Genomic DNA, 18,824 nt, shown 5'->3' on the forward strand with positions numbered 1-18,824 from the left:
AGTGGGAGGAAGGGCAATAAATGAGGGGCAGGGTATCCCAAGACCATTTAGTCCACTTTAATTCACCCCATATGGACTAGAGGATTAAACACTTTAGTTCACATTTTAGTTCGCCTGTTTAGCACTTTAGAGACTAAAAGTGTAAAAAATGAGTGCACTAAACTTTAGTCCTAGTAACCCTTAGAAGGCAGTCATGGCGGCCACACGGGCTGACTACTCAGGCACGCGGTGGCTCCATGAGTGCATGGTTTCTGGCATCGCAACTACTGCCGATGGGGCTAGGGTGCATGGAACTATTGAGCGCAACCAGCCTGATTACAATCTGGAAATGCATTAATAAGCTACCAGTTAGTAATTTGCACCCAATTAAAAGCTGTGATGGTACAAGCTGGATGCTTATACGAATTGCTCTGTTTGGCAGATTAGGCCTCCAAATTTAGATACTTCTGCCAATTTTTTAAGCATACAGGGGTGGACACAGCACATCTAGTAAGACACAATTACTTCTTCCATTTGATTCTTCATCAAATAAAAACATAAACCATCAGCTAAACAATGCAATCCTATCTAATCCAGGATGCTCCCTACAAATTTATGAATGAAAGGATAAAAGAAAGCTCCAAAACCTCTGCCCATAATCTGCTGGATTTTATAAACAGACAGCACTATTCAGCAAGAAGCCAGGCTAACCAAACAGTCAACACACGTTCATGAGCATGAAACAGACCTAACGAGCCTAGGCACGTGGCGCTATCCCGTAGGCTATCATGAACCACACAACCCAATCAAAAGAGTTGGCTAAGCGTGCTTAGGATAAACCTAAAAAAAAGTCCCATCAGCTAACCTCGACAGGCTCAGTTCATTATACTATGCAGCCTCTCCTCTGCATGAACTCGGCAACTCGCTACGGCGGCAGTCCTCTGCTCGTACTGTCACAGCTTGTCAGTCAGCTGCGACATTTTTTAAAAAAAAAACTCAGCTGCGACTTGTGAGCTGTGGATGGAAACCCAAAAATGCCCTGCTTTCTTGTATTCGCGCCAGACAGAGCGCCTTCGAATTAGGCCTCCTTTTCCTCTTTTCAGAATTAGCCCGGGTCCCTTTTGCTGGCAGAATTAGTAGGAAAGGCTAATGAACAGAGACATGGACCAAGAAAGCAACGTCTCCTTTCCTTCCGAGTTCCGTCCATGGAGGAAGGACAACGGGGAGGAGACGAGTGGAAAGACGGTAGTGATTGCCCCTTTGCGTTGCGGTGCCAATCCGCCGGGGGGGAGGGGGGGGGGGGGGGGGGGGCGGCGGAGGGTTCCCAGCTCACGCAGGCCGCCGGTCATGATCGGGGACGGGGGACCTTTCGTCTCGTCGTCCCTTTGCCGTCCGTAATGCCGCCATGATTCTGGCGACCGGCATGCTCGCGACTTTGTGTCAGGCGACATGGCTGGGCCCCCGCTGCCACATGGCCATTGGGGGCTTTCCTTTTCCTGTAGCTCGGCAGTGGCCGCGGCCGCGCGTCCGTCCAGCCCCCTTGCCTGGCCCGAATTGACAGCTCGGGCAGCGCGCCGGCGGCTATTCTACTGCTGGATGCTGTGGCTAGCTTGTTTACTGGCAGAGATCACATGATTAGCTCAGTGTGGCAGTGTTGATTAGGACAGAATCGAGAGCGATACTGTCGTAGACAGAGAGTGTGTGACAGTGTTGAGGCATTGGATCCTGCAGCTGTGTGCTGTTTAAGGATTCAGACCCTGCTGCTGATTAGTCATTAGTGAGCTTAATCGCGGTGCTGCAGTGTTAACGATGCTCATGATCGTATGTCGGCACTCGGCGGTGCGTGAGAGCCCCTGTCGCTTTGCGACTGTTAATTGTGTCAGGCTCAGGCATGGCGTTGTTGGATCTGAGCCTGCTTCCCCTGCTGCTGCTCGTGTTTACACGTTTCAAAGAAAATTTTGGCGGGTAGACAGAGGTAGGGGATAAGCAGGGGGGAGGGGAGGGGCATCATCGGCATCGAGAAAAGCGAGGGAATCGCACGCTTCCCCTTCCAACCGTAAAGTAGGGGCCGGGCGTACCTCATCGCCGTCATCGTGGGCCTCGGCAGTCGGACACGGCGAGGACCCTATTTCTCTCTGCTCATTCTATTCCCTGCCCCCCTCGCCTTGCCTGCCACTCCGGCCGCGTGCCGCCTGCCAGCGTCCTAGGAGCCCCCTGCCCTGTCCGCCACTGCCCGAGCACAACCGCGTGCGCCGTGGAGCGGCGGTGGGATGGAGACCCCGTCGTCGACGTGCGACGAGGGCTCCGAGCTCGACGCGCGCTCGCAGTCCGACTACGCCGACTTCGACGACCTGGACCGCCCGCCGCGGCGGGGCGGCCACCACCGGGAGCCGTCCTCCGACGCGTCCTCCGAGTGCAGCGGGGAGCCCGGGAGCCCCTACGGCTCGTCGCCGTACCCGCGTTGGCCGGTGTGCGCGCTCCCTGCGCGGGCGACGCAGCCAGCGCCGCCGCTGCTCAAGAGGCTCAGCACGACGCGGCGCGCCGGCGCCGGCGGCGGGCGTGAGGGAAAGGCCGGCGACGGCGGTAGGTCCCCAGTCCCACGAAGGAAGACCTCTCTGTGACTCTGTGGTGCTTTCAAATGCTTCTGGACGCTGGATTGCTGATTACCTTGCGTTCCATGAATTCGCAGAGCTGCAGCTGATCAAGGAGAGGTTCTCGAAGCTTCTGCTGGGCGAGGACATGTCCGGGAGCGGCAAGGGGGTCTCGACCTCCGTCGCCATCTCCAACGCCATCACCAACCTCTATGGTCAGAGCACATGCTTTTCCTCGCCTCAAAGATCAAATCTTTAGCCCAGCGCCGCCTGGTTAGGAAAACAGAGCACGCTAATGTTCGTCGCCTCCTCTGCTCACAGCCACCGTTTTTGGGAGCTGCCACAGGCTGGAGCCCCTGCCGGCGGAGAAGAAGTCCATGTGGCGGCGAGAAATGGACTGCCTGCTCTCTGTCTGCGATTACATCGTCGAGTTCTTCCCTTCCAAGGAGATGCTGCCCGACGGCACCACCCGGGAGGTGAGAATTGAAAATTTGAAACCGCACAGCTTGAGAGCTGACGCGTTGATGCTATTCTGGAGAACAGTAGTAAGCTTTCTGCCGTGACGCTGATCATCGACGCATTTTGATTTTGTCAGGTGATGGCGACCAGGCCGAGGCCCGACATCTACGTCAACCTCCCCGCCCTCAAGAAACTCGACGACATGTTGCTTGTAAGATCCAAGATTCTTCGTATTATGCATGACATGGACTCGAGCCATAAAATCTGCTGTTTGTTCAAATTAAGCGTGGCCTGAATTGTTCTTGTGCACTTGCGCAGGAGATTCTGGACAGCTTCCAGAAGACTGAATTCTGGTACGTCAATGACAAGGGCCAGAAAGACGATTCCGTCGCGACGCCGTGCCGTCCGGCGAGCCAGCGCGGCGATGGGAAGTGGTGGCTGCCCGTGCCGTGCGTCACCAAGCCGGGGCTGACGGAGACAGCGCGGCGGGACCTGCAGCAGAAGCGTGACTGCGCGAGCCAGATCCACAAGGCGGCCATGGCCATCAACAACGGCGTTCTCGCCGAGATTCGGATCCCTGACCTGTACAAGCAAGCACTTCCCAAGGTACGGTAACTTCAAATCCTTTGGTACCAAGAATTGCGTGCGATTCATCAGCAACGCTGAATCTAAAAAGGTTTTCTGAATTCCGATTCCAGTGCGGGCGGGCGAGCGTGGGGGACCTGATCTACCGGCACATGTCGTTCCCGGGCAAGTTCTCGCCGGAGTACCTCCTGGACTGCCTGGAGATCTCGTCGGAGCACGAGGCCCTGGAGGCGGCGGACCGCGTGGAGGCGGCGATACACGTGTGGCGGCGGAAGGCGAGCCAGAGCCACTCGAGGTCCCCATGGAGCGCTGTCAAGGACCTCATGGAGTCCGACAAGAACGTGATGCTGGCGAGCCGCGCCGAGGACGTCCTGCTCTGCCTCAAGCAGCGCTTCCCCGGCCTCTCCCAGACCACGCTTGACGCCAGCAAGATCCAGTACAACAAGGTGAGTGAGCAACTTCAACTGAAGCATGAGCATCTCAATGCAGCAGCAGCATCTGCATCTGAAGTTTCTTACGGAGCTTGTGATATGAATGGATCTTGCAGGATGTTGGGCAAGCGATCCTGGAGAGCTACTCGAGGGTGCTGGAGAGCCTGGCGTACAACATCGTGACATGTATAGATGACGTTCTCTTCGCGGACGAGGCCGCCAGAAAGATAGCATGAGTGATCATTTGTTCATCCTTCCTGCCTGATCCGGGAAGCCAAAAATAAGGGGGTCCATGTCCATGATCCATCCACAGAGTGTACATTATGCCATAACTTGTAGCAGTAGTACCATCTATCAATGGAAGATAGCACGAGCAGTTAAACACAGTACTCTACTCACCTAGTGACCTAGGTAGCCATGTCTGGGGTTCCATTTTCATACCAATGGTCCCTCAGGGCCTTTGCATACTCTGTCATCACCATGGATGTCAGATGTCACAGCTGTGTGATTGCAGTATCAGCTGAAGTAGTGACATGTGAATCTTTTGATACAGGGCAGCAATATAGTTTATATCTCATAAACAAAGGAAAACAATATACTGCTAGCAATGAAAACTAAGGAATTACCACTTTATAGACGGAATAAAAGGGGCAATTTATATAGATGTGTTTATTTTGATGTTCCCACACCTCTAAGGAGAATAAAATGAGCTTAAAGAAAATGAATAATTCTGGCATCAGGAGCAACGTTCAATCAGGATTATGACTTACAATTTACAATAAGCAAAAATTCGTACGGAAAATGGACATCAGCTATATTGATGAACTGCCTAACTCTACAATTTTTGGCATCCTGCTGAACTCACTTTTCTCTATCCTTTCACAAAAGGTTTCTGTATCTATTTAACCCTGTCAGTACGGATCGAATATGCCTTCATGTACAAAAGCACTAGAGTCTTAAAGCCACAAATCAAAAATCATTTCCTCCAGTAAGTCATCAAGCAAACCATCCCACAACTCAACTACAACGCTTTCAGAATCGCTTCGAAGATCCAGCCACGACCCAGTGTCCAAGTCTTTCATCATCACCTGTTCTAAAGTGTTTGGAAACTCATCGCCGACAAGAGAATCAATGCCCTTAGCCACCTCTTGAACAAGATGTCTTCCTACTGGAGCTGGTCTCGCATTGTGTTTCAGAAAAGCAACCCAAGGGCCGGTACCAAAAAACTTGTCCCTTATCTTGAGGAGAACCTCTTCCACACAATCGAACAGAAGCACTGCATCATCTGTAAGGCAGTACGAGTTTCCTACTTCAGCCAATACAGATACGTCAAGCAGTGGCTCTTCTGTATACCATATCTGCAAATTTTCTTCGGACAACAGTTCTGAAGCTTCTAGCACGGCCTTAATGAAGGAATCCCTTGCATCTTTATCATCCAAAATAGCTACCTGCGGTTCACCCCACAAGGCTGGGGATGCCGAAGAAGTGTCAAGCTCTTTGAAGAGAACTCTAGAAATAGGCATGGACAACTCATCTGCAAGCAAATAGAGCTTTGTTCTATTACTGTTCAGGTTATACGAGGTACCAAATGACAAATTCTTGTTTTGAGTTTAATACCTCGCTTTCGAGCTTTGTGTCCAGGACTGGTAACTTCTCGTAAGGCAGGATCAAGAACGGATTGTGGACTCAGTTTCTCCTCTTTGTCATTAGTATTTTCCGGAGAGTAAGGAAATGTCAGTACAGATGGCTTGACTAATCCACCAATTTCCGATGGACTATGGTTCTCTTGTTCATTAAGGGCCACTTCTTGCAACACATTCATGGATAATGGTTCCTCTGATGAACACTTCAGCGGAGGAAAGAAAAGGGGAAAAAAATCAGTGATAAACACAGAAGTTTTGAACTTTGTTGAATTTGCTACAAAGTATGTCTTACTTCGTCTGGATTTTTTCCTTCCACACTTTCCTGAGAAGTTTCAATCTCAGCACAGAGCTGTGGGTTTTCCACTGCATCCTGTACAGTCTTAACTCCTGCATAAGAATTATGAATATATTGAGCAGAACAATAAACCAGAAAAAACCTGAAGGGCAAATAGAAGCATATCCTACAGTACAAATAATATGAACAAATTACCTTCACTGTTCAATTCCTGTGAGATAGCACCCTCATTTTGTGGATGGTTTCCACAATCTGTCTTGAGCTCAACCAAACTTTCCATACCCAAGTTGCTACTGTCAGCTGATTCTGTCTCCTGATACAGCCAAGTTGGGTTAGGACTTGCTGAACCATCCTCTTGCTCAATTGTATGCAAGTTCAATGGATCTGTAGCTTCATGTGCTATGCTAATATTATCCTCTTGAGGGCAATGACTTGAAGAAAATGCAGCATTCTCTGGTAATGAAATTAATCTCTCAAAAGATTCAGATTTCTGTACAATATGAGAACTGTCTTCTCCTTGATCATTTAGTCTCTCAATTATATACATCTTAGCTTTTTCATAGGAGAAAGAGCCGACACCATGAGCAACATCATTTCTCATTCCACTTCCACTATCTTCTGGGACTGTTTTCTTGTCAACAATTGATGGTTCCTCAGCTACCTTGCTGTCAGAAGAATCTGTACTTGCCAAACTCTCCGACATACTTGTGACTGGAAGCTGTTTGCTAGTATCAGCCTCAGCTTTATGGAAAGTATTACTCATGGAGTTTAACTGATGATCCTTCCGATTTTCGCTAACGGCAAGCCTTAGCCTCCTTTTGAGCTCTCTAAGGGAGAATTGGCGATCAGGTTTATCACTGGCTTCCTGAACTTGCAAATCATTATGATTTGATAGTGGTGACGAACTTGCACTACTTGAGATAAGACTGCTGTGACTCCTTGCAGGACTTGGCTTCAAGATTACTATTCTGCTAAAGCCACGAGAACTATCATTTAAATTTGGTTGTTTCCTCATGACCAACTTATCCTCCTTCAAGAAAGAATTATGCCTTCTTTGCACCTTACTTGGAGAAGTCACGGACTGCTCTAGATTGTTTTGCAACTCAGTTTTTTCGTCACATTCTTCACATTCTAACTTGGTACTTCCTAGTGACATGTAAAGGTTTTGGAGGCACTCTAACAACCTAGAGCTTGGGTCTTGCATAAGCATAAGAAACAAGTCCTTGTTTGAGCTCAGTAGCTGTAGGGCATCAACAAACTCTTTGGACCTAGCTTCACCACTGCTGGTTATGTATTCTTTGTTTGCAGATTGATATCTTATAACTGCTTCAGCAACATCTTCCAGAGCTCTCTGAATACTAGAGGGGATCTGATAGAGCTGAGCAGGAGGATCAGTATTGTCTTCTTTGTCAGTTGAAACGGAACTATGACATGATTGAACTGAATTGCTGATTTCTTGGCTTTCAGTACAGCTTCTGTAGATTTCCATGAGACTTGCAGCCAAGTTTAGATCAATATCTTCAGAGCATATCCCAGTTACATTTCTTTGTGCTTGCTTCAAGGGCTGTGTGCTGCTGGCCATCTCTTCTTCCATCAAAGTTTTAATACTTGCCCTACCAGCAAAGATCAATTCAACCCTATGGTCTTTGTTATCCTGAGAAAAATCAATGAATTTGTTTAAATGATTGTATTCATAAGCTCTAACAAAGGTTTGAGAAACTTATGTGATGCCGCACACGATGCTCAAATAATTAAAACATCATTATTTTACTAGTTCAATCTTTGGCATTAAAAACTTTCTGATTCTGCTTACATTTTTCGTGGAGATGTGTCTTCAAAACACTAAAAAATTCTGAACTTTCATATCTGGAGGCTTGCAGTACTACTCAGTCGCTGACTAGTACTTGTATTTTTGGAAAATATATAGCAAAAACACTTTATAACCAAAGTAAAAAAATCTACAGAACAATTAGTGTTATTAAACATTATCTAAAAACGTTATAAGACAATTTTGCCAGCAAAAGCACATATTGTACCATTCTGAATGCGTAGGACAAGCAGCATAGTGATGCAAACTAAACATGTCAAACAATCCTAGCAGGTTAGATTTGTAATGAATTTACAATTTATTTACTTACTTCCATTTGTCAGTTGTTAGTTAGAGACTGGGAGAGCACAATAATTTCGTAGATACTATAGAAAAACAGGATAAATAGCTTTTCATCTATTGGAAACTTACATTTGATGATATGTTTTCATGGACATCTTCAAAACCTTTTGGTTCTCTTTTGACTGCATGAAGCACATAAATTACTATTAGAGAAATCATGGATCTCATATTATCAACTATAAAATTAGCTCATACTGCTATATTGCAGGTAAGGTCTTCATCTCATTTACGTCAAAACTTAATGTTGCTGAATGTGCTCACCTCTCCCATCTGAAAGAAGTTTTGGACTGCGACGGAAATCAAGCATGCGAACCAGACCAGACATACAGCCCACCTGGATTTTATCAGACTTGGAATGCTGTTTGTAACTCTTCTTTGCCATGATAGCTGAGAACATGGTCAGATAACTTTCCTTCTAATGAGACAAGCTTACAACCTGAATGCCAGAAACACATGCAGTGGCTCAGAATGAAGCTGTATGAATGATACAAAATTAGAAGTACAAATGCAAAAAAGCTTCCATTTTTCTACACCCCAAGTCCCGACTACCCCTGTTTGCTCATGTCTCTTCCAAGTTCCAATGAAGGGTTTCAAACTATAGTACAGTTGTCCTTAAAGGAAACAAACATAGAAGGGGAAAAAAAACACATTGGACCCCACCTATGCATTATGCCGATTTTGACATGCTCGATGTTACGTGCCTTTCTACCCGGATTACAGAGCCACAAATATTTCAAGGACCATTCGTTTGGGTTCTACTGATAGAAAGGTGCTATAAGCATTTTAAATACTATTTGCTCGAAAAAAAAAATTTAAACACTAGCTGGAATCAGATAAACAAAACATTGCGGGGAATACAAAGGACAAGATTGATGAAAACTCTTCCCCCTCAAATTCAAGAATCAGGTTCGTGCACTAAAATTCTCGAAAAAAACACAAGAACTGCTAATGGTGAACAAATTGTAATATATTGTTAAGCCTGATATACTGACTAAAAATTGCCTCATTGACAAAGTAAAATATCAAGCATTCAGATGAATAAAGCGTCCAAATTTGCTAGCTTTTACCAGTACTTGATCAGAGAACTCACCAATCAATGACAGCCGACGCAGTTCTTCTACGCTTCAAACACTGTGCCCAAAAGGCCAAAACCCAGAAAATATTGCAGGCTGGCACAGGTTAGGATGCTTTGATAAATGATAGCCCCCAAGTGAAGGTCCCTGAAACTGCCGTGCTTCCTCGGTTTCCAAGAGATGCCGAAACCAAGTCCGGAACAGAGAAACTCTGAAGCGGCAGGAAGGGATATCTCAGCAGGAAAGAAAGGAAGCGAATTGTTTTTTCTTTATTCCCTCTGATCTTCCGCCAAACAACACGCAGAGCACACCAATCTTCCCATCACCATTCTCCAGCAATTGCAGAATCTCACAAGAAAGACAGACCAGAGACTCAGAACAATCTCAGAAGACAGAACCTAAAAGCCAAAGGAAACCGATGAGCAAACCACTCGTTTCCCTTCTGATCCTCTCGTTCTTCACAGGAGCCCCTCAAAACTCACAGAGACCAACGCCAAGATCGAATTTTCCAGCCTCCAAAACTGAGAATAAATAGCGAATCAACGGATACTCACAGCCAAAAAAAACTGCCTCTTTTGCAGAACCGCACGAACGGGCCAATCGAATCCTAGTTGGCTAGTTTCCTTTCTGATCCTTCCTTCCTTCGAATCCTTCAAGATACGGGAGCAGAACCATGCCCGGCACCGGCAACAACGCATGCACCGCTTCTCGCCGCCGGGGAGAGGCTTTCTTGGGATGGGACGCCGGAGGCCTTGCCACTGTGGCCGCGCCAACCTCTGCCGCTGCCGCTACCGTGTCTCTCTCATTCCCGCATTCTCTACCCCCCCTCTAATGGCGGACGGAGAAGGTAGGATTTGGAGGGTGGTCTGTACTTTTGGCTTTGTAGATTATTGCGGGGAGGGGATTTGGATTTGTCTTTTGTCCCTATTTTGGCCGCCTCCTCTTTTTCTACGTCAACAGGTGCGCGATCAAGATCAAGCTCAGCACGTAGTGGCTGCCAAGGAAAAGGAAAAGGGGAGGTGAGAACAAGAGCGGACAACGCTATGTTGTTCGCTCGGCAAATCGACATATACAACCTTGAATTTAACAACTAATTAATGTTTGTGCCAGTTGGGTGGTCTGAATTGGAAATACACAGATTACAGGGGATACTTCGTGTCTTTATCCTCTTGGCTATATATTTTTATTAAATGCCCCTAAAATAAAATGGGCACAAAATCTGCATCTGGACTGTCACGTGTGCACAAGAGATTGCATATGCGAAATAGTAGATCGGGTATCGTATGCGTTCATATGTTTTAAGTTACTATGACATCTCATTAATGTGTCCTGATTTCTTTTTTTTTGTGGGTAGTGTGTCCTGATTTCTAGATGATCATATCTCATAGTGGAACATAAGATTGAGTTCAAATTTTATTTAATTAGTACGAATACTATTTCCTCTGTTGAAAGATACTCCTTTGATCAATTATACTAGGCAATGTCCTTCTAGCAATAAATATCGGTGTACCTAACAAGAATGAATAATCATTAGACAATACTCCCTCCGTTAATGTTTATAAGGCGTACACGCATATCAAGATTCAAATATTTCTATTTTTTACCAATAATTTAACCAATATTTTTTTTATTTTTACGATGTAAACTTGAAATGGTTGGATTTGTGATCAAATGTACTCTCCAATAATTATAAGTTCATAACCATAAACAATATAATATAAGATAAATTAATGGTCAAATTATAATTTGGGATCATATCACGCCTTATAAAATAAATGGAGGGAGTACACTTCTCTTATTTGCGTGTACAAAGCCGTCTTGAATTAATTAGGCCAAACGTTTCCCTCAATCTTTCTGACTTTTTAAACTTTTAGTATATCAATTTTGTTTCAACTATCTCTGTTTTGAATCGGCATAGCTATAGTTGCAGCTCTTGGCCAAACTCTGTAAAGCATTTGATAATGTGTTTACCTAGAGTGAAAAGGATTGCAAGACGTCGATAATAAACAAGTAAAAGTCCAGTATTTTTTTCAGGCTAAAATGTTTCATGCATAATATGATTATATACTTTATGCAACAGTTTCTAATGAAGCTGAAGAATAAAGGGCGAGTTCTAATAACCGGCCTGCATATACATACACTCAAAGCCTCAACAGCAACGGTCGTCATCCAATTCTTTATTAAATTTCAGGACTTGACAGAGACAAACCAACTAATAAAAAAGATTCGCCAGAAAGCTGTTGGATTAAGATGCATAACAAACGACTAAAAAATTCCCACACTCCATATGCTTTTTCGTCAAAAAATTATATCTGCAACAGTACCATAGCATAATCAAAGAATTCTTGAAGATTTCCAATAACAACAACGGGCGCTTTAGAGACGTTTTGCACTTTCAGCTGTTTCGGGAAGAAGTGCACACGGTCGCTGCAGGCCTGCACGTACACGTACGGACAAATTACGTAGACGCTACTTCCTGATACGTACAAACCTGCGTACCAAAGATACATCTCGCATACACGTGCAATGTAGTAAAAGTTTGAAGTTGAAGCCACAGGTACACGTGGTCGCTTCCAGAGCCATCCGATCAGCAACAAGGGATACGATTTGCTCCGGACCTTGGGCATCAGGTAGGGCCGTGTGAACGTACGTATCCCACGTACTGGTCTTGTGGACGCGGAGGGCGACGCGGAGTTGTCGGCCGCCGGTCGAAGCTTGTGGGAGAAGTGGTCGTTTTCGTGTGTGTCGGCTGGTGCCTCTCAAGAGCTAGTAGTAGCCGGCCTTGTGTGGGTATTCTTCTGTGACTGTTCAACTTCCCCTTTCTCAACTGCTTTGTTCGCTCTCATGAGTGGTGATGATGATTCGTTTTGGTTGTAACCAAAAGCCTCGTGAAGGGCTAGTTTCAGCTGCTGCAAGTTCAGGGGTCGTCTAGGCTACATCGTCTCAGGTTCAGTCAGACCTGAATAAACAAAATGAAACAAAAAGATGGTAAACATGCTTTAGACCCGTTTGGTTCTTTAGTCCCTCCTAAAATTCCTATCACATCGAATGTTTAGATACTAATTAGGAGTATTAAATATAGATTAATTACAAAACTAATTGCATCGGATGGAGACTAATTTGCAAGACGAATTTATTAAGTCTAATTAGTCCATGATTTGACAATGTGATGCTACGGTAAACATGTCCTAATGATGAATTAATTAGGCTTAATAGATTCGTCTCGCGATTAGATCATGTTTAGTCCTTCTAATTAGCCTCCGAATATTTAATATGACATAAATTTTAGTTCGAACTAAAGATCCAATGGTAGCCGGTTCGCTTCAGCTTATAAGCCGGCTGAAAAGCTGAAACAGCTGATTTGTTGTGAGAGAAAAACAATATTTGGTGGCTGATAAGCCGGCTCAATAAGCTGAAGCGAACAGGGTAACACCCCCGAGTAACGGAAGTAGCCTGATGATAGAGCTAAGATATTCTACCGGCCATGACAGGGATAGGCCATGACATGATTCATGAGCTTCTGGACGACGTGGCTGTTACTGCATGATACAGCACGCCGTCCACGTACCACGTCACGTCGCCTGTTCCCTCTCGCCACTGCCTACTGCAATCGTCACACCCACACGAGCTGCAAATTCGGCCGGGATATAGAGATTAGATGGCCATGCCGTCATGCTGATAGATATGATGGGCGACGCCGACGGCTGCGTCCATCTAGGTAGGCGATGCGCATCACCCTGACCTTTGCCTTTGGCGCGCCACCAACTCTGCACAAAAAAATTCTATCTTTTCATCGTCACCGAGATGATGATCTGCGGATGGATACCCGGCTAAATTTTTTAGCATATGTTATATCGGAAGTTTGGAATTAATTAGAAGTATTAAATATAGTCTAATTACAAAACTAATTACATACATGGAGTCTAATTCAGAGACGAATCTATTAAACCTAATTAGTCCATGATTTGACAATGTGGTGCTACAGTAACCATTTGCTAATGATAGATTAATTAGCCTTAATAGATTCGTCTCGTGAATTAGACTCCATCTGTGCAATTAGTTTTGTAATTAGCTCATATTTAATCCTTCTGATTAGCATCCAAACATCTGATGTGACACTGCTACGTAGCCACTCGTATCCGAATATCCGTGCTAGGAATAACCGTGCATTGTTACTGGTCACATCTCTGAAACACCGGCGCTCATGTTTGGCTGTTAGCAGATTCTCTGTTGCCCCAACGTGCTGTCGAGGATAAAATACGGAGGAATCCGTCAGATGTCTGGGAGAAGGTTGGTTACACTGAAAACCTCACCGGTTAGCACTAGCAGGCACACGGGCATGGCTCGTCGCCTCGTCCATTCGGGAGGTGAACACTTCACTGGCCACTAAAGGCGCTAACGGAGACAGAAAGAACCGTCGCCTTCTGCCCTTCTATTGTTGGAAGCACAAGAAACTGGTGGTTAAGACGTTGATGTCGCAGTAGTCCAATCTGCATGCAACTCAGCAACTGCCAATCTCCTTTTCAGAAGCCAGGAACAGTAGCAGGTAAGCAAGCAAGCTTTGGCTCATGGTTTGACGCGTCCTCGCCAACAATCGGACGACAGGTGGTGGTCTATCCAGACTCTCAGAAGTCTAGAAGCAAGATGGAACTGCTTGAACTTAAACCTCGTCTCATCTGCCGTTCATGGCGAAATAATGCAGCTGCTGATTGAGGTCTCTGATGAGCTGACAGTGCGTCACGGGCTGCTGGTGCTGTTGTACTGAAGAGATCGGATGGCCCCGGGTGTACGCACATCTAGCGGTGGTAATGGATCATGGTTCTTATACCTCCTTCATGATCCAACTCAGCTCTATCTATTTTTAGCTCAAAATCATATATTATAATGATCCGGTCTTTATTGAGCTCGACCCTTAAATTTGCAAGGTTAAATTTGAAGACACTTTACCACCCCTACTCACATCATCAGGTGCAGGGCTCTGTTCTGCCTGCTGTAGCCATTATTGGCAACATGCTCTCATGTCTGCCCTGTTGTCACCTGAAGAAATGCAACCAGGCACGGTCCTGAATGCAGGACCCCCATGGGTCATGGCCCTGCCCAGCGGTCCAACTGTGTCAATAATTTACACATCAGAGAGCAAGCCACATGTGTATACACTATACACTTGTACAGTGATCATGACAACAAATGTGGTTTGGGACACAGGTAAGATCCACTTTATTTACATTAACCGTGCGGTCAATATCTTGTGTGTGTGCTGCACAAGGAGTGCCTCTACCTCTGCTCGTCAGATACCATGGTGAGCAAAAGTTTGGGGAACTGCACAACCTGGCGGGAGCCCAGAAATAAGACTTGTGTTGAGACTCTGAGAGAACAGAAATAGAAGTAGCATAGACAGTCAGGTGATAAAGCTGCTAATTTAGCTGCAACGTCCATCCGATGCTGTCCTCCACAAGACCTTTCTGGATAGCTGTGAATGCTGCATAGAGTTGCTGAGACACCACTCCGGCCTCCTGGCTCTTCCCATACTCCACTCTGTAATGGGCACTGGATCAATGAGTATTGATTGTTTTCACTGCGAGTACAGCAATTATTTGATGACATTGAAGAGCACTCTTTCTTTTCTAGTATTTTTTTCGAAACACACACAAACGCTCACAACACACACGCACACTCGCCCCTATGAACATACGCACGCAACCCTACCCTATGAGCACCTCTGAGAGATTGAGTTCACAGGTCCTCATTATTGACGGGTACGTCAGCTACCAACTGAAAGCACAACGCCGATTAAATCCTGGAATAAATCCAGGAAAATGCGAGCACCTACGCCGAGTCGAGGACTCGAACCTTGGTGGAGAACCTTGAAGCTGAGCTTCGCTCAGTTTGCATTTCTTTTCTAGTATTGTGATACGCTACGGGCTGAGGTTTTAGAATACAACTGGATCAAGGAAAAATTCAGTGGGACGAGATACTGGAGCACAAATGTCAGCACTAATGATTTACTGAAACTGCATATCCATACTGCTCTTGTGAAATACTGCTTTTAGGCATTTAACCAACTCATAATTCTAGCGGACCATCAGTTATTACTCGGACACTCAAATAGCACAACGAACAAAACAATACTTGGCTCAAGTACTTACTTTCTTTCACGGTAAGTGATGCTACCGACGGGTGACAGTACAACAGCAGTTCCAGTACAAAAGACTTCATCAGCCCCAAGCAGCTCATCTATTGTAATATTGCACTCTTCCACCTCAAAAAATTTTGGAATAGAAAATATGATAAGAAAGGAAAAGATTGTTGCATATCTCCTGTCATTCAGATGAGTTCAACACGACAAGAATTGCAGATAGATGAATATTCCAATTTGATCTACCTGAAATCCAAGACTTTGAGCAATTCCAATTACACTTTTTCTTGTGATTCCGGGAAGAATCGTTCCCGTTAACAGTGGCGTAGAAATAACATTATCCTGTCAGGAAAAAAATTGTATAGCTCTAAGGCCAGTTGTGTATTTGTATGAATTCTAAACTTAACCATCCGATGTTAAATTAGTAAATAAATAGAATGCTAACTGGCATCCATTGTCTTTCAGTTTGTTCACTAAATACAGCGAATTCTTGCAAAAGACACAACCAGTAGATTACACAAACATACTAGCAAATTCCAGGCAGAGACCAAGGGGCAACTTCACTGGTAAAGCTCAATGATGTATTCTCTTTAAAAACTTATGATGTGATTAGTCAAATTTGATTTATCCTGGCATTTTCCAAGATGCAGTTGCAGAGGTGGTCAACCTATCATACCTTCACCATGAATATATTACAAGAAGAAACTTCCTCCACGAACTTGTTATGGACAGAATCCAAGTATAGAACATCAGAGTGGCCTTTCTCCTTGGCTCTTCTCTGAGCACTAACAACCTGTACATGGGCATCAATTATCAAGAACCGCACATAAATGTGCTAATGTCCCTCAAAACTAAAGCTGCATGCACGATGCATGTTCATTTTGTGATAGGTTTATCTTGTTACCAGAAAAATTTATGCATTAATATACACCAAATGTGTGGATGAAAGCTACTAATAATCGCTATAACATTATTGTAGATCGAGAGTCGAGGTTGCATCAAACAGCATATCACTTGAATATAAGTTGAGGCCAACAATAAAATAATAGTGAAATGCCAAAATGATGGTCTATGATAATGTGTCGTCTAGGGCAATGTTCTGGATGTTGTTCGAGATTCCAGTTTATTGCCAACAACTGGAATCAAACTAGTTGAAAAGGGTCTTCAAAATTCAAACATGCTTCAAATTCAAAACACAGCAATCTGATAGGATGATGTTTGCTATCAGATTTTTTTTCTGAAAAAAAAACAGTGGTTTTCCTAACCCTTTTCTAGGGCACTGAAATCAAAGTAATTGAGGAACCAGAAGAATGACGTGAAGAATCATATTTGCTTATTACCGAAGCATAATTCCCAATAGTCTTTATATCACCAGTTCCACCAGGCGCAGCACGGTGGTATTCTTCCTCAGTTAACAAGCTGATTGGAGATAAACCATCCTGATAACAAACAGGGAAGTTCTTTAGATAGAACACAACATCAATTGTAAGCAGAAAATAAACAATGTAAATCATTTGACCTTGAAATAATGCCCAACTGGACAAACAAACACAATAAATGTATATTGTGGAGCAGGTGCTACACCAAGGATAGCCCCACTTCCAATTAGCTGCGGTCTGATATACAAAGAACCTTTACCGGTAGGAGGTACCTGTAGTAGAGCACATGGTCCATGAGAAACCAGAGATGCATCACATGTAATCATTCAACAAGAGACGTCCCACATCCTTACCCAACGCTTGTTTGCCAGAACAGTTAGCTTCACAGCTTCTACGAATTGCTCTACGCTTGGTGCAGGCATGCATAACCGATCTGCGCCAATTCTCATCCGCAATGCATTTTCATGTGGGCGAAAAAGAAGGATCGATCCATCCTCTTTTCTATGTGCTCTTAGACCTTCAAGCAATCCCTACCGAAGTTTTATAATAGTATTAGAGCATTGCCAGCATGATGGTGCAAAAGAAGACAGGGAGGCTATTTATATAAAACCATTGTTTCAATGTTCAATTAGTGTTCTTGAAGGAAGATCTCGGAGAGTCGGAGTACACAAACCTGACCATAATTCAACACTGCAGCTGCTGGATTCAGCTCAATTGGCCCATATGGCACCAATTCACCCTTTGTGAACACCCCATCTGAAGAGCATCTCATTAAATACATGAAGTCCGTCGGAATCAGTTGAAATCCAAGAGCGTCCCAATTGAAGTCAACTAGGTCCGGGGTCCCTGTGCTGAAACATGCAGCTCACATGAGCAAATGCTTCCCATAATGAATCTGAAGCAGTGATCGTGCAACTAATAATTTCTGCAGCGATCTGCGCATAACCATGAGTACTGAGTACTAGAACAATTTCTAGTCACTAAGCCCATTCCTCATCTCCCTCAATGATAAATATAGCATGACACAACCAGTACTGCCGATTGTGTGCCTTTGCTTCATAAAACCTGAATTCTCAATCACCCGTGCCTCGAGCTCGAAACTTTTACTTTTTCCTAGTTTTGCCTTATGTAGTTATGTCGTGCAGGGTAGTGTTAAAACACGAAAAATCAATCTCCATTGCAATCACAAACCTCAAATGGTTAATCAGTCTTTTGCTAGCAATATTAGTAGGCCCAATGCATGATCCCAAAGCAAAGGTACACTAGCGCAAAGCAAAAAAACTATGAATCAATTCGTGGTGTCATACTTGTATGCAGTCGTCATCAGAGTAGAAAACCGGCTCCTTCTGCAACAGGATCTGGTGGGGAGGATGAGGAGACAGTGCACTGCGTCGATTGGCTCCAAATCTGCAGGCTTAACGGCGTCACGTCAGAGCCGACCGGCCAAGCCGCCAAGCAGATGATCTGAGAGCGGCCGCGCGCGGCCAAAAGGTCAAAACCACAAGGAAATCCACTCACGTGACGGGAGAGGAGGCGCGGGGATGGCGCCGTGCCGCGGCTGCCGGAAGCGGGGAACGCGAAACCGCGGCCCGCGCTGGTGCGGAGCTCCATTTGTAGTCTGGGCGGAGGCCGGCGACCGGTCAGTAGGTTGGCTCGCTGGTTTGGTGGGGGGAGAGGAAGGAGTCAAGGAGACGCGCGCCGGCGCGCGCGGCGAGGGCGGCTGCGGCAGCAGGGGAGGGCACGAACGACTGCCCGAACGGGTCGACGCCGCCGAGCCGCCGGCGCGTTGCCATTGGTCGCCTGCTTCGATTGCCGGGTCGCAGTCTCCGACTCCGAGACAGGGGGCCGGGGCTGGCTCCCGAGGTGCTCATTCCCAGTGCATGACAGGTGGGACGTGAGGCGGCGCGGGCCCATCATGTCGGTGACGGTGGGTGGGTAACTTTAACGGGAGCATGCAAAACCTGAGGCGGCGGCGACCGCTGTTTTGACTGGGACGGACGGTTCTGTTGACCAGTGATTAGTACTCCTCCTAGTTTCCATGCAAGAGACTGGGCCCCAGGACCAGCATGGGCTGAGTTTCGCT

The 18,824-nt window shown here is 45.6% G+C and overlaps 3 protein-coding genes across 4 annotated transcripts; 1 reads left to right on the forward strand and 2 right to left on the reverse strand.

Moving 5' to 3' along the window:
• The first annotated feature begins 2,006 nt into the window (after positions 1-2,006).
• LOC117863759 (rop guanine nucleotide exchange factor 3) lies at positions 2,007-4,431 on the forward strand. Its single transcript, XM_034747600.2, has 7 exons — positions 2,007-2,562; positions 2,669-2,785; positions 2,892-3,046; positions 3,166-3,240; positions 3,348-3,635; positions 3,728-4,060; positions 4,162-4,431. Exons 1-7 carry the CDS (start codon positions 2,250-2,252, stop codon positions 4,279-4,281), a joined length of 1,401 nt encoding a protein of 466 aa, XP_034603491.1. The 5' UTR covers positions 2,007-2,249; the 3' UTR covers positions 4,282-4,431.
• Positions 4,432-4,751: 320 nt separating this feature from the next.
• On the reverse strand, positions 4,752-10,239 carry LOC117863758 (uncharacterized). Its single transcript, XM_034747599.2, has 8 exons — positions 9,781-10,239; positions 9,244-9,624; positions 8,415-8,589; positions 8,223-8,275; positions 6,179-7,637; positions 5,981-6,075; positions 5,663-5,891; positions 4,752-5,579 (listed from the first exon to the last, which is right to left on the reverse strand). Exons 3-8 carry the CDS (start codon positions 8,548-8,550, stop codon positions 5,002-5,004), a joined length of 2,550 nt encoding a protein of 849 aa, XP_034603490.1. The 5' UTR covers positions 8,551-8,589; positions 9,244-9,624; positions 9,781-10,239; the 3' UTR covers positions 4,752-5,001.
• A 4,119-nt stretch (positions 10,240-14,358) lies between these two features.
• Positions 14,359-18,531, reverse strand: LOC117864804 (branched-chain-amino-acid aminotransferase 5, chloroplastic). 2 transcript variants are annotated; one of them, XM_034748897.2, is made up of 10 exons: positions 18,260-18,531; positions 18,049-18,148; positions 17,415-17,592; positions 17,095-17,271; positions 16,882-17,013; positions 16,703-16,801; positions 16,039-16,155; positions 15,609-15,704; positions 15,373-15,485; positions 14,359-14,761 (listed from the first exon to the last, which is right to left on the reverse strand). In XM_034748897.2, exons 2-10 carry the CDS (start codon positions 18,063-18,065, stop codon positions 14,641-14,643), a joined length of 1,050 nt encoding a protein of 349 aa, XP_034604788.2. In that variant the 5' UTR covers positions 18,066-18,148; positions 18,260-18,531; the 3' UTR covers positions 14,359-14,640. The 2 variants fall into 2 exon arrangements, with proteins under 2 accessions (XP_034604788.2, XP_072151207.1); XM_072295106.1 differs by lacking the exon at positions 18,260-18,531 and having other exon boundaries at positions 17,415-17,587.
• Positions 18,532-18,824: the final 293 nt, after the last annotated feature.

The sequence above is a fragment of the Setaria viridis genome, chromosome 7 (assembly GCF_005286985.2).
Source record: "Setaria viridis chromosome 7, Setaria_viridis_v4.0, whole genome shotgun sequence".
In the NCBI taxonomy this organism is placed as follows: domain Eukaryota; kingdom Viridiplantae; phylum Streptophyta; class Magnoliopsida; order Poales; family Poaceae; genus Setaria; species Setaria viridis.

What these genes read in the sequence shown, in the direction of transcription:
- LOC117863759 (XM_034747600.2), top strand. Translation starts at nt 2,250, where the DNA reads ATGGAGACCCCGTCGTCGACGTGCGACGAGGGCTCCGAGCTCGACGCG. An exon ending in GGGAAAGGCCGGCGACGGCG is followed by an intron (nt 2,563 to 2,668) that starts GTAGGTCCCCAG and finishes ATGAATTCGCAG; the next exon opens with AGCTGCAGCTGATCAAGGAG. An exon ending in AACTCGACGACATGTTGCTT is followed by an intron (nt 3,241 to 3,347) that starts GTAAGATCCAAG and finishes GCACTTGCGCAG; the next exon opens with GAGATTCTGGACAGCTTCCA.
- LOC117863758 (XM_034747599.2), bottom strand. Translation starts at nt 8,550, where the DNA reads ATGTTCTCAGCTATCATGGCAAAGAAGAGTTACAAACAGCATTCCAAG. An exon ending in ACTTCTTTCAGATGGGAGAG is followed by an intron (nt 8,276 to 8,414) that starts GTGAGCACATTC and finishes TGCTTCATGCAG; the next exon opens with TCAAAAGAGAACCAAAAGGT. An exon ending in ACAGGAATTGAACAGTGAAG is followed by an intron (nt 6,076 to 6,178) that starts GTAATTTGTTCA and finishes ATTCTTATGCAG; the next exon opens with GAGTTAAGACTGTACAGGAT.
- LOC117864804 (XM_034748897.2), bottom strand. An exon ending in GTAATATATTCATGGTGAAG is followed by an intron (nt 15,705 to 16,038) that starts GTATGATAGGTT and finishes TTTTCCTGACAG; the next exon opens with GATAATGTTATTTCTACGCC. An exon ending in ATCACTTACCGTGAAAGAAA is followed by an intron (nt 14,762 to 15,372) that starts GTAAGTACTTGA and finishes TGCCCATTACAG; the next exon opens with AGTGGAGTATGGGAAGAGCC.